Below are 13,682 nucleotides of genomic sequence, written 5' to 3' on the forward strand. Positions count from 1 at the left end.
ATAATTTTCTAATTTTCTACCGACACCGGATAGTATTTGGACAAATTCATCAATTCGTATCTACCGATTCCAATTTTTTGGGAGATCGCCAATTTACAATTAAACAATTAAAAAATCAAAACCGAACCTAAGCCTGGATCTTCTTGGCAAGGAGCTCCTTGAGGGTAACGGCATCAGCAGCGAACTTGGAGATGCCCTCACGGAGCTTCTCAACGGCCATAGCCTCCTCGTTGAAGTCGAAGCGGAAGTCGGCCTCGTTGTGGAGGTACTCGCGCTTCTTGAGATCAAGGCTGGCGGCACCGGCGGGGTTGAGCTTCTGGGGCACGGCATCGGTGGAGTTGTAGAGGTCCTCGAGGAGGTTGGGGGAGATAGTCAGGTAATCACAACCAGCCAACTCAGTGATCTCGCCAACGTTACGGAAAGAAGCACCCATGACAATGGTGTTGTAGTTGAACTTCTTGTAGTAGTTGTAGATGTCCTGGACGGACTTGACACCGGGGTCCTCCTGGGGGGTGTAGTCGCGCTTGTGGGCAGCCTTGTACCAGTCAAGAATGCGGCCAACGAAAGGAGAGATGAGGTAGGCACCGGCCTCGGCGGCGGCAATGGCCTGAACCAGAGAGAACATGAGGGTCAGGTTGCAGTTGATGCCGTGCTGGGACTGGAGGATGTGAGCGGCCTTGATGCCCTCGTAGGTGGAGGCAATCTTGATCAGGACACGGTCCTTGGAGATACCGTTGTCGGCGTACAGCTAAGTGGCAAAAGGTCAGCTTAAAATTGTCGAGTCACGGGTGAGCTTGTGAACGTACCTTGATGATTTCAAGAGCCTTGTCGACGGAGGCCTGGGTATCGAAAGAGAGCTTGGCGTCGACCTCGGTGGAGACCTTGCCGGGAATGATGTTAAGAATCTCCTTTCCGAACTGGACAAGGAGACGATCAAGGGTGGCCTCGACCTGCTCATCGAGGGTCTTTCCGTTCTGCTTGCCGTAGGCAACGGCAGTGTCGATCAGAGCGGCATACTCGGGCTTCTTGGAAGCAGCCAGAATCAAAGAGGGGTTGGTGGTGGCATCCTGGGGCTTGTACTTGCCAATAGCTGTGGTTGTAAGTTAGCTAGCTATCCAATGCTGGAACCATTGTCACGTCGAGCAAAAGCTGGAATACATACTGGCGAAGTCACCTAAAGTTTTTGTGTTAGCGGGTTTCAATACAACACGATATTGATGATAGCTTACCAGAGTCGCAGACGACGACGGTGCCAGAGGCCTTGAGCTGTTCGAGAGAAGAAGTCATTTTTTATGGATTGGGATGAGATAGTGAAAGTATGAAGAAGAGAGAAGACGAGTGGCGGGCGGCGCGGTATTTAGGAGGAGGGGTGGTGTCATGAACCAGAACCAGATCAATTACCAGGTACTTAACTTTAGTATGGAATTACCATATTAAATGGAAGTACCTGGCCTGTGCTCGGTTTCCCAGGTGGGATGGTGGGGCAAATGACGCTGTGCAATGAAATTCAGACCCTCACAACTGCAAACTTCTTCTTTCTACCATTGCTTCTTAACTTCTTTATTCATGTTTTTTCAATCTCTCACGGTCTTATATATATTCTAATCAAGCTCAATATAACTTCATATCTACTCTAATTGAGATACTTGAGCAGTTGTGCTACAATCCAAATCCGGCGCAGAGTGCTCCGTCTTCCCCCAACCGGAGGATGGTAGACCGGACAACGGCCCACTAACGTAGCGGTGTTTGCAATTCTCACCGGGGGCCCGGATAAATACAGACGGCTAGTTATGGAGAAATATGAATTCCGAACAACTTGGCTAAGGGTCTGATTAAGGAGGCCTAAAAAGGCAGTCGCAAACGCCATTGCGTATACTAGTAACAGGTTTTTATATACATACAGCTATGTATATGCCATGTTCCCGGAGGCGCATAGTATGTTGTGCTAGAGACGGTTTTCCACATTCAATGTTGTATTCTGTTGTTGCATCAATCGAACATCCTTCCGTTACACCGTAGTGCGGTTGCCCCTTGTTCTCGTGCGGCATATATAGTACTTTTAGCCTGTGGGCTCGACCACCGGGTGGCTATTAGCCATACTCGTTTGATCGTTCACAGATACCCCGTTCACAGGTACCCAAGGTTGTTCATGATCGAGGGTTCTACGTCCTACATACTCAGTGCAGCTTGTACCTCACCCGCGGAAGAATCTTAAAGTAGGAATTCACAGGACTGAGCTCAATTTTACTGTCAAAATGGCAAGGGACAGAGGCAAGATGTGCACAGTAGAATAAAGAGAGAAAAGGGTTGAGTGCCAAAAATTGTTTGGTAAATATGTCTTTTTTTTTTTTTGGCTATGAGCACGAGATCAAGGAGAAATGGGGGGTTGTGTAACACCGAGAGAATCAGCGACGCTGGATGCAGTTCCATTCGTACTGTCGTCATGTTAGCTTCATCAATTAAACATGAGTCGGGGTTATGAAACTCACCACTCGGCCAGTCTCATCCCCTGTATAGACCACGTGGGGGAGAGCCAAAATACAACTGATACCGGCATTGATATTGGCACCATTGTCGCGATTGCTGTCGGTATGATGCAGCTGTCGGATTAACTCCAGCTCAAAGCGGCCACCGCGAATATTCTTGCTCCAGATGTTGACTACACCACGAGTATGGCCTGTCAACACCAGCTCACGCTCCAGCCATTCATTTTGCACCCCCTCGTAGAAGACGCAGGACAAGACGTGATCTTCGGCCGACTCGGAGACCGGTTGGTCAACCAAGACTACGCCATTGAGGGTGTACAATGTCAAGCGGTTACCGCGACAAACCATAATGTCTCCAGAAACATCGTTGATTCGAGCACACTGATTCGTTAGTAAAGGATAGTAGCTGATAGAGAAAGGGAAACCATACATCAACTGCGCCGTCGGTAGGAAGGGCTCGCACGAAGGATCGCCGATTGAGGTCCCATAACATAACCTGTCCGTCATTGGAGGCAGATAATAAAGCGCTGAAGGAGCGTGAAACAGCGAGGACAGTGACTGGGGCTCGATGGCCGAAGAGTGACCCAATGGGCTGCAAATCAACAGACTTGGATGTTGCAGTAACCGTCCACAATGAGATGGTACAGTCCGTGCCGCAGGTGACCAGTGTGCGTGAATCCGCAAAGCTGGCATGAGACAATTGACCAACATGAAGATGCTCATAGTGACCCAGGAGCTTGCGAGTATCGGCGGCGTAGAAACGAACACTGCCATCAAAGAATCCCCATTCCATGTAGTAGTCATATGACGGTGGCACATTGAGCCTCAGGGCCGCGGTACACAACAAACGGTCTTGCTTCATCGATAGGGTGGCTACTCGCTCTTCGATGTTAAGAAGAGACAGAGGCATTTGCGTCAGGGATTCTGCAAGAGTATCTAGCCGGGGTATCCGGTGCCGTTGATCTTCTCTCTGGGCGTGAGGTCGTTGGAATATTTGGTGAGGAGTTTGCCCAAAGTTGTGAATAATACCGATGGTGGCTAACCGTTCCATTGGGTCATTAATGGCATCCAAGTCTTTAGCACCTTTGTATGAGAGGTGGTGGAAGACATTGACGGCCTCGACAGCTGCCTCGCCCTTTTGCTTGCTGCCGAAAACAAGATCAATCCAGTGATGCAGGTTCTCGGACACATAGGGACTCTCAAGTGCCTCCCGGTTCTTCGCAATGAAGATCTTAGGATCGCCTTTTGCCCAAGGTGGCAACTCAACCGAATCAATGGCCGTGGTCATGTTTTGGAGAAGACCAAAGTCATAATGGTTGGAGTTCACGAGGAATTCCGGGAGATAAAAGAATTCAGGAGTAAGTTCTCGAACGTCGGTCATGTTCCCACGCGATGCCGATTCCCATGCCTTACGGATTGAATAGAAGAGGCGATCGGCATGATCAAAGGAGCCACCCTGGAGTAAAAGATATGACTTGACGAATGGTTGCAGCCGAATGAGGTAGGAGCTGACAATCATGGCAGAAGAGTAATGTGTCCCATAATGAAAAGGGGGGGAATTATCGTCGCTCATCTCAGCAAACGCATTGTATCGCTCACGGAAGCCCATTTCTCGTTCTGGTGTTTGGCAACCCATAGGCTTGGATAGGTCCCGGAATGTGGCCGGGTTGCTAAGATCAAGTTCTTCGCTTGTATAATCTGCTAGAACCCATGGGAAAACAGGGTATTGAGTTAGATCGTTGAATGTACGCCCAGCAAAGGTGTTGATCAACATCAGATAATGGAAGTTTGAAATTTCACCCTTGACCCATTTGCGCGTTGCTGGGTTTGCTGGAAGGTGACCGAAGACACTAGCAAATTTAGACCCGAGGGACTGTGGTGCATCATCTTGACTACGAAGAGTTTCAAATCGCCAGATGTCTTCTGGTCGTGAGTGTCCGGCGCTTCCCGTGACCTGTGGTGCCTTGACAGCTAGTTGGTTGCACAGATCGTCGCGAGCTCGTGCCGAGAGCAAAGTCAACAAATAGCTGGTACCATCCGTAAAGAATATCTCCAGAGCAACATCACGGAACAGGAAGCGACGCTTGGAAACACTGACCAAATCAGACCATTTCCAGCTCCTTGTCTCATGCTCCTGCGAGCGGGCGTCATTTGATTCGCGGCCAGAAATCATACGCACATAGGGATCTCGTTCTTCATTGGGGGCTTGCCAGACGTTCACAATCTCACCGTCTGCTCTCTGGAAGAAATTGTCCAGGATATAGATGCAGTCCTTGCCGAGAATTGAAATACCCTCCACTGCTTCTAGACCAATAATCCGAGACAGGTTACACACGCTTTGAACCTGATCGCCACGTTGAAGAGACCGCATCACCTTCCGGTTTCTATCTTCATAGTCTTCGAGCTCAATTTTGGGGTCGTCAATCATCTCGAAGTTATCTTCCATAAGGCTCCGATTGTCGGCATCGCCGTTCGGCAACTCGCTTCCCACATTCTCAAGTTCGCCTGTGAGAGGTTGAGGCGCCTTCAGATTCTCGCCCTCTGAGAGTGCACGTATGCGGGTGTCGATTTTGATTGCCGGGGGCTCGGAGGCTTTACGCTTAGGCTGATAGTCCTGCCGATCACCCGACTCATCTGGAACCAGACGTAGTCGCATACGGCTGCGACCTTCGGTCTGGTCTAGCCACCATCTCCTCTCCTTTTCTTCCGCGAGAAGGCCACCTGGTCGTCGCAAGTCAAGCAATAAGTCGGAGAAAGCTGACCACATGAAATTAGAGCTATCCTGAAGATCTTGCAAGAATCGTTGAGACTTCAAAAACTCGGACGCTGCGATGTTCGAGATCCAATGTGGCAAAGTAGCTTCGTGCTTTCTCGTCATGTCTTCATCGAATTTATCGATTTGAGCCCATTGTCTAAGTTTGTCTTTGCGTTTTGATACCCGAGACCTCACGGACTCCTCGGTGCTTGTGTTCTCCTCGTGGACGAAGTTGTCCCACGAGCGAGAAAATACACCGAAGAACAAGGCGTCCAAATCGTCGTGCTGGTCATCAATCCATTGAAGGAAAGCTTCGTCTTCCATTCCCGAAAGAGCGTCAAAGCCATCAGCCAACCGACGCTGGAGAGACACAGACCCATGGCTGAGCAGTGTTGTTATCTCATCAGGCGCCTGTACTAGTATTATTCTCCATAAGCGGGTAGCAGCTGAGCGGACGTCACCATTTGTGCTGACTAGTTTGGTGTACAGCAGGTAGCACAGCAGGTGTAGATGTTTTGACTGGGTTTCAGCAGCCGAGAGTAGGACCACCTGCCAGTAGTTTAATCGATTGAGCAATGTAACAGTTTCGGCGTCATCTGCTTCCGACAACTGAAATAAGATAACTTTATACAGAGTCGAGCGAATCGTTGCGGTAGCCTGGCTACACAAGCGAATGCTTTTCAATTGGGATATGTCCGGCCGCTGGAGATATTCCAGAATTGTACCAATGAATTCGAGTGTGGATGATGCCCCGTTGATGAACCAGCCTTCGTATACTGCCTCCGTCAAATGTGCCGCAAAGCGCCCGAGGTTCGTAAGTACCCGGGTTTCATGAAGCAGACCTGGTCGGACCACAGGAAGGTCTTGCAATGCCGAAAGCATACTGCTAAGAACCCAAGAATTGAAGTACGCCTGGTGTTCCAGGAAGCCGGGTGGGGTTTTCAGATAGAGACCAAGTCCTGAAAAGTCCTTGCGCTCTAAAAGCTGGTCCTCAAAGACGGCCAGCACAAGCCTGAAGACCGCCTTGACAACGGGATGATCAGTCGCAGCTTTATTTCCAATAAAGGCTGGGTTCATGAACCGCCGTATCCGTGCAGAAGAGGGCTGGTGTTTGGATTTATCAGGAGATACCAGAATAAAGGATGAGCCACGTCTCAAAGAACCAGTACTTTCCTCGGGACTACCCACAGAGTCCACTACAGTTGTCTGCAAAGCTGTCAATGCATTATTAGTGCTCGAGCGCGGCCGAAGTACTAGGTTGCTGTCATCGAAGCTGAGTCCACTGTGCCGGAAGTTCAGTTCTGTGTTGGGGCTGACGGCATCAGCACCAACAACAACGGGATAGACCACAGAAAATAGCTCCTGCACGTAAGTGGATTGTGCAGTGAAATCCTGGAAGCTTGGTGATCTCGCGCGTGCTTCTTCTAAAAAGCGAACAATCGAATTGATAAGAGCAAACCCATGGATATTTTGCTCTGAGGAAGTAGCATCTAACAGTGGAAAGCGATGTTAGTTAGAGAAAGGCCACACCATAGTCATGAGCGGTGAGAGCCTACCAGGAAGCTTGAGAGAGTTCATTTTTGGTGCTTCGCATTTGGAGGCACGCTCTTCCAGAGAGCCTTGAGCGTTTTCTTGCACATCAGTCGTGGTCAGACTGCGCACCCCGCTCTCCAACATATTCACAATAACGGGTAGCATATCTGGGAATACGACCTTTATATCGCCTTCGGCCAAGAAAGCTCTCAGCAGTTCGAACGGATCGAAGGCTTTGTCGACATTTAGCAAAGCATGATCAACGCCGAAAAAGATAGAGAAGCAAATAGGCCATAATGCAGGAATATCCCACCATCTCTTCAGACGGTGTTCTAGAATGATGTATCCGCCACTCTTCTCCGCGAACTTCTTGCTATATCCACTGCCAATGACCACCACTAAACGGGCCAGGATCTTTGTTGCGAGTACCACAATCTCGGGCTCATCTTCGCACATGAGATAAAGAAGCCACTGTAATGATGGTTAAACAACATCCTCCCAAGGCAAATGACCATCCACGTACCTTGTTCGTGACAGCCTTGGCGAATTTCTTCAATGGTGTAGGGTCATGTGGGTTACACAACACGGAAGAGTACAGCCGTAGCATTTCGATGGCTAAAGTCACACTAGGAAGATATTTGCTTTCTGAATTTGCAGATGCAGGTCTCGGCGATGTAGCCAAGTATCGAAGGCTCTTCTTTCTCTGAAGGTTTGAAGTCTTTGGCTTATGGAGTGCATATGTGATGGACAAAGCTAGGGATCGAAGAAGGTCGGGAGAGGGACTGCTCTCCATCAACGAGCGGAATGCTGATAAGCAAGGTTGGAGAGACGCTCCGGTCAGCTCACCACCCTTCAAGGTTTCCAGTAACTTTTTGCTGACACCTGGTTTGGTTAACTTAAATAAAAGGAATGACAATGTCATGAGGAAGCAAACTTACGCATACGACCAAGACGCCTGGCGTTGAAACGGCGATAGTTGCTGTCCGTGGCAAATGTGCGGAATTGAGAGTAATATAAATCAACCACCTGAGATTCTCCAAGTCGCCAGACGTCCATGTCCACGAGCAAAACACGATAGGCGAGCGGGTTAGTAATGATAGAGTGATTGGGAGTTTTGAAGTCGTATCCAACAAATCCGAGAGTCAAACGTAGCAGATCAAGCATCAAGGAAGCCAGCTCCTGGGGATCAGAGGTAACTACAGGGATTTTAAACGCGGTTGGGGAACTGCCCACGCCGAACCCAAGCTTCTCCCGCAACAAAGCTGCTAGAATACCGTAGCCATTCTCTCTTTCCATGGCCTCGCTGTTTCTCCAGTTGTCCTGGACTGCTTCATAGAGAGCCTCCACGGCCATGCGAGTGCTTTCCGCGGTGCTAGCGGCCTTGATCAAGCTTAGATGGACCGCAGCGCAGCCACCTATACACCAACTAGCATCATCCATCGCCCTAGGTGTGGCAACAACGGGATCGCCTGTCAGGATGCCGACCCCCTGGGGCTGTGTTAAGCCGTCATTGATTGCCGGGGTGGCGCCATTGACAGCGACGGCATTACCACCGGACTTTGTCAGCTGTTGCAGACTCTTTGCTGCCTGCCGTGACAGAGATTTTATCAACTGCGATTCATCCACATTGTTGCTATCGTCGTCGTCCAGGACAGCGACAGAAGAGACATTGATCAAGATTGAGCTTTCGCGAACCAATGTGCTCGCCCGTCTGCGGATGGCAGTGACAATGTCCGAGGCTTCCTCTTTACCTGGGTGAAGATGTTCATTCCGCAGGTTGAGAGTCGCAGAGGCCTTATATGTTTGGAAGGAGCCTAAGCAATCCTGGAAATTCCCATAATACCGAGGCCCAAGGTTATAGAAAACAGCTACCATGTCATCGCTATAAGCCTCGTCGAAAAGCATTCCATTGGCAAGAGACCATCGGGAAGTAGACACGCCTTTTCCGAGACGCATTGCCAAGTCTTGAGGGGTACCAAAGAACGCCTGCACGCGCGATGGCTTGCTTGAATGATGGCTTATAGGACCGGATGGGTATTCGATCTTCAGTTGTTCAACAAATTCGCCATTTACGAAAAGAGATGCGCGGGAGGAAGACATTGGCTTCGGTCTCTTTTGGACAACACAAATATGGTACCAGCGATTTGGCTCGAATTTTGCCGACTTGAATCGAACGCTGGGACGGGAACCTCGAATCGAAGTTTGAAGAATAAAGTTACGAGTATCTTTTTCGAGATAGGCAAGGATAAAACATGTTTGGCTGGCATCGAATGCTCCAAAGATAGTAGTATGCGTGTTGGGGTCGAATTCATCGAAACGGGCCCAGGCAGCAAGGGTGTAGCCGGAGGAATTGATGGGGGGAAATGGTCGACCGAGTGTGGCAAACTCGACTGAGCAGTATCCATGGCGGGACATATCGAACTGTATTGACGGTGGCTCCTTGGAGGATTTGAGAGCAGACAACAAGACTTTTAGAACTTGCGGGTTTTGATGAGCCCCACGGTATAAGGCCACAGCATCGTCCAAGCTACTCATGCCCTGGACGCTGAGAGATTGGGCAAGATCTTGGTAAATTTCTTTCTCACTGTCTGACCGTCTGCCATCGAATAAGAGGGGTAGGATTGAGGTGAGCATATCAGTGGCATGCAAAGCTACGACGTTCCTCCTAGACTGAGAGGCCAATTGGCAGAGACATGCAGGCAAGGCCAGGCGTAATATGTCATATCCAGATGAAAAAGAGGAATGCATCAGCCACACGCGAAGGAATGGACCAAGTAGTTCTGGCACTTCCACCGTCTCGGCTGATCCAACGCAATGATCCACAGCTTCCTGAATATCTTTCGGGGACGGAGAGTCCTTATTTGGGGAAAATTTGGTGCTCAGTGTTACAAAAATACTCGACACTGTCTCCTGGCATAGAGCTCCGGCCAAAATGGCGCCGTAGAGATGCTGTGCGTCACTCTCAGTTGTGTCTATCTTCTTGACCAGCGCAGTGAGAATTCGTTCCAATGCAGCAATACCTCCCCCGACTATCTTCCGGGCAAAATATCGCTTGTTGCCAAAATGGTCTTTCAGGCCTTCTGCCAACACACCGAGGACATCTTTGAAGATATCCAAGAGGCCTTTTCGTTCCTCCTTGGATTGATGTACCGGATTGTATAGCTCGGCTACCTGGTCCGCCAATGCCAGCAGCGTTTGAAAGCCCTGAAGATATCGGAATGCATCCTTGGCGGTGCGTGGACGTGCATCATCTATGAAGGTGTGTCGTAGGCGTAGAAGTGATTCGGTCGTCGACAGGGCCTGTGAAAGAGTGATTGCGGTGCCTGCACCGACGATCCTGAGCTGGTCAATGGTTGGGGCTAGCTCTTCGGCCAATCGTTCGGTTGATCCGGAAGGGGACGGCGGGTGGAGGGGAGCCGCCGGAGCCATAGCCAAATCTTATCCACGTCCGCTCCGATGGCAGATGACCATCAGAGACCGTGAATGTTCAATAGCGGGTACAGTGGTCTGCATTGGTATGTGACAATGTGCCAAGATAGGAAGCCTGGCGGTTAGGAAAATTTGCAGCAGTCGTCATCCGCAGGACCCATGTCAAATATTCAGCCACCTCTGTAATTCGCTATCGGGGAGAGGGGAAAGTTGAATATCAGGTGACTCAGAAGTTGGGGGGCTGGACACAACTTGAACTGGGCACAGCCCTGTATTGTATTGTATTGGAATGGTAATATGTATTGAAGTTACTACTGATAGGACATGATAAGCGCGATAAGGGGTGTGAACAATGTGGAGAAGCTTGAAAGTGATCCTATGATGTGATGGCTTCTCCGCAGATTGAGTGAGTTTGTATCCAATAATGGCACTCTCATGCAAGACAAGGGGTATGCTAGCTTCTGAGTCACCCGAGCACAAAGCACGCGACTTCGGAGGATGAGTTGCCTTGGAGAAACTGGGCCGTGCGAGAGAGGCTGCCTATAAGCCTATAGCAAGGTGAGACTTGCCAGGTACCCGGGGGGAGCTGATCATCTGCATCACCTTGCTATAGTTGCTTCATCTCACGTCTTATTTATTCCCGGACGATATTCGAACAACCTAAATTATTGTCTAGATGATAATATGTCCCATGAGATGTGGATGCTCTTTATCTTCCCCAACTTCTAAGGTTCCTGAGACAGGGGTGACCATACCATACGGTATCGGGTACCCCGTTCCTAGTCAGTCTCCACTAGATCGACATGGACAGGTCATCCGCCAGCGTAACCGTATGTAATCCCGCTTGCATCATCGATACCCCGTCTCCTCCCTAGATAAGCCTGCCCTTCTCCTCATCTTCCCTCTTCTCCTCTTCATCCAACCTATCCTTCACTCATCCTTTCCACAACCTACAATTATTGTTTACCTATCTATCGTTCTTCTGCCGTGTTAACCTTCCCACTTTGCCCATTATGAAAGGCTTCATCAGCCTAACACTGATACCGTTGTTGGCAGCTGCCTCGCCTGTGGCGGTAGGCTCCATTCACAATGACGCCGCTCCTATCCTCTCCTCCATGAACTCACGAGATATCCCGGATTCCTATATTGTTGTGTTCAAGAAGCATGTTGACCAGGGGTCTGCGTCCGCTCACCAGAGCTGGTTGCAGGAGGTGCACACCGCTCACACCGGTCGGATGGAGTTGAAGAAGCGCTCCCTGTTCGACTTTGACTATGAGGCTTTCATGGGCCTGAAGCACACTTTCCACATTGCTGGGTCACTCATGGGATATGCTGGTCACTTCCCTGAGGATGTCATCGAGCAGGTCCGCCGTCATCCCGATGTGAGTAATCCCATTTCCCCTTGCGGAAGTTCCCGAGATCGGCGGCTAATCTGACTCGAAACAGGTGGATTACATTGAGAAGGACTCTGAGGTCCGTACGATGACCGATGGTACTGTTGAGAAGAACGCCCCTTGGGGTCTTGCCCGTATCTCTCACCGTGAAAGCCTCTCCTTCGGCAACTTTAACAAATATTTGTATGCCGAGGAGGGTGGCGAGGGTGTCGATGCCTACGTTATTGATACTGGCACCAACGTTAAGCACGTCGACTTCGAGGGTCGTGCTAACTGGGGCCAGACCATCCCCCAGGGTGATGCTGATGAGGATGGAAATGGTCACGGAACTCACTGCTCTGGTACTATTGCCGGCAAGAAGTTCGGTGTCGCCAAGAAGGCCAACGTCTACGCTGTCAAGGTTCTTCGCTCCAATGGCTCGGGCACTATGTCCGATGTCGTCAAGGGTGTTGAATGGGCGGCCGAGGCTCACATCAAGAAGTCCAAGAAGGGCGATAAGAAGTTCAAGGGTAGCGTTGCCAACATGTCTCTTGGTGGTGGTAGCTCCCGCACTCTGGATCTTGCTGTGAACGCCGCAGTTGACGCTGGTATTCACTTCGCTGTCGCTGCCGGTAATGACAACGCTGACGCCTGCAACTACTCCCCCGCTGCTGCCGAGAAGGCCATCACTGTTGGCGCCTCCACCCTAGCTGATGAGCGTGCTTACTTCTCCAACTACGGCAAGTGCACTGACATCTTCGCCCCCGGTCTGAACATCCTCTCTACCTGGATTGGTAGCGAGCATGCTACCAACACTATTTCTGGTACCTCTATGGCCTCTCCTCACATCGCCGGTTTGCTGGCCTACTACGTCTCCCTGGCCCCCGCCAAGGACTCTGCCTATGCCGTCGCCGATGTTACTCCTAAGCAGCTCAAGGCCGCTCTTATCAGTGTTGCCACCGAGGGCGCACTTACTGACATGCCCGCCGACACCCCCAACGTAAGTTGATCCCCCCTGGTCTTGATTAACATGAATTAAGCTAACTTTTATCTTAGCTTCTGGCCTGGAACGGTGGTGGTTCCGCCAACTACACCCAGATCCTTGCCGAAGGTGGTTACAAGGTTGGTTCCAATGCCAAGCCCACTGTCGAGGAGCGCATTGGCAACATCATCGATAACGCTGAGAAGGCCTTCCACAAGGAGCTCGGCGCTATCTACAGCGAGATCAAGGATGCTGTCTCTGCATAGATTAGAAGGTTGTTAGGGTTCTGTCAGTGACAAACCCAACACCTCGGGCATACGGATGAATGGATTAACACAGGCGCACATCATATTTTCTTTGGTTTTATCTCGGTTTTTTTTTTGGATTCTCCAACACGAATCCGCAGCTCTATCCCGCGACTACACTCCTATACACAGATTGTTTTCTGCTATTTTGCTATTTCGTTGCTTCACGTAGCATACTCGTCTGCAACCATAACTGATTTAGAATATGTTTTGATTTATCAGACCAAAGACTTCTCCGCTGTTCCACTCTAAAATAGGTTCAATTAGGCCTTGGCAAGTACATGTATTCATGACATCCCTGGCTCGACCCATAAAGGCTAGTTCCTAGCGCCAACACCACTATCATGAATCCATACTATACATATAAACTTCGCCCATTGGGCTTAGTTGGCGGTCCGATGTAGGAGCCATACATTATACATTGTACATGAGACGATGAATTCTTCCAAACTCCATATTCGAGTGAGCTACAAAAAGGCACATCATATTAACCCATAGATCATCATTGCCGAGCAAAAGTGGACTCTCCTCCCCCACACTGTCCCCACCATTAAACCCCTCAAGGTGTTGGTGCTAGTAAAACAAAACAGAAGCGCAGGCCGCTTGGCACGCTCCAAAAGCCGAATTGCAGTAAAGTATAGAAGCAGGTGCGGTTGCACCCATCGTGGCTCCCCATGTGAAGCCTGCTGCCGAGTAACAGGCCATTACGAGTGTTGCACATCCTGCTTGACATACTCCATAGGCGGCTGGGCTGGCAGATACAGCAGAGCTGAAAAACAAGTATGCATAGAGAAGAGCCCATGAACTCTTCATTGTTTT

At 50.0% G+C, this 13,682-nt stretch overlaps 3 protein-coding genes across 3 annotated transcripts; 1 reads left to right on the forward strand and 2 right to left on the reverse strand.

Moving 5' to 3' along the window:
• Positions 1–127: 127 nt before the first annotated feature.
• PGRI_056620 (sedoheptulose-7-phosphate:D-glyceraldehyde-3-phosphate transaldolase TAL1) lies at positions 128–1,287 on the reverse strand (the record flags this gene model as incomplete). The annotated part of the gene is made up of 4 exons (XM_040793375.1): positions 128–748; positions 807–1,090; positions 1,163–1,174; positions 1,230–1,287. 4 exons carry the CDS (start codon positions 1,285–1,287, stop codon positions 128–130), a joined length of 975 nt encoding a protein of 324 aa, XP_040648230.1.
• A 1,118-nt stretch (positions 1,288–2,405) lies between these two features.
• On the reverse strand, positions 2,406–10,203 carry PGRI_056630 (Beige/BEACH domain protein; the record flags this gene model as incomplete). Its single annotated transcript, XM_040793376.1, has 6 exons — positions 2,406–2,435; positions 2,490–2,867; positions 2,917–6,731; positions 6,798–7,245; positions 7,298–7,656; positions 7,713–10,203. 6 exons carry the CDS (start codon positions 10,201–10,203, stop codon positions 2,406–2,408), a joined length of 7,521 nt encoding a protein of 2,506 aa, XP_040648231.1.
• A 1,013-nt stretch (positions 10,204–11,216) lies between these two features.
• Positions 11,217–12,824, forward strand: PGRI_056640 (S8 family peptidase; the record flags this gene model as incomplete). The annotated part of the gene is made up of 3 exons (XM_040793377.1): positions 11,217–11,585; positions 11,650–12,576; positions 12,633–12,824. 3 exons carry the CDS (start codon positions 11,217–11,219, stop codon positions 12,822–12,824), a joined length of 1,488 nt encoding a protein of 495 aa, XP_040648232.1.
• Positions 12,825–13,682: the final 858 nt, after the last annotated feature.

Source organism: Penicillium griseofulvum, assembly GCF_001561935.1.
Source record: "Penicillium griseofulvum strain PG3 chromosome Unknown contig_95, whole genome shotgun sequence".
NCBI classification, from domain to species: Eukaryota; Fungi; Ascomycota; class Eurotiomycetes; order Eurotiales; family Aspergillaceae; genus Penicillium; species Penicillium griseofulvum.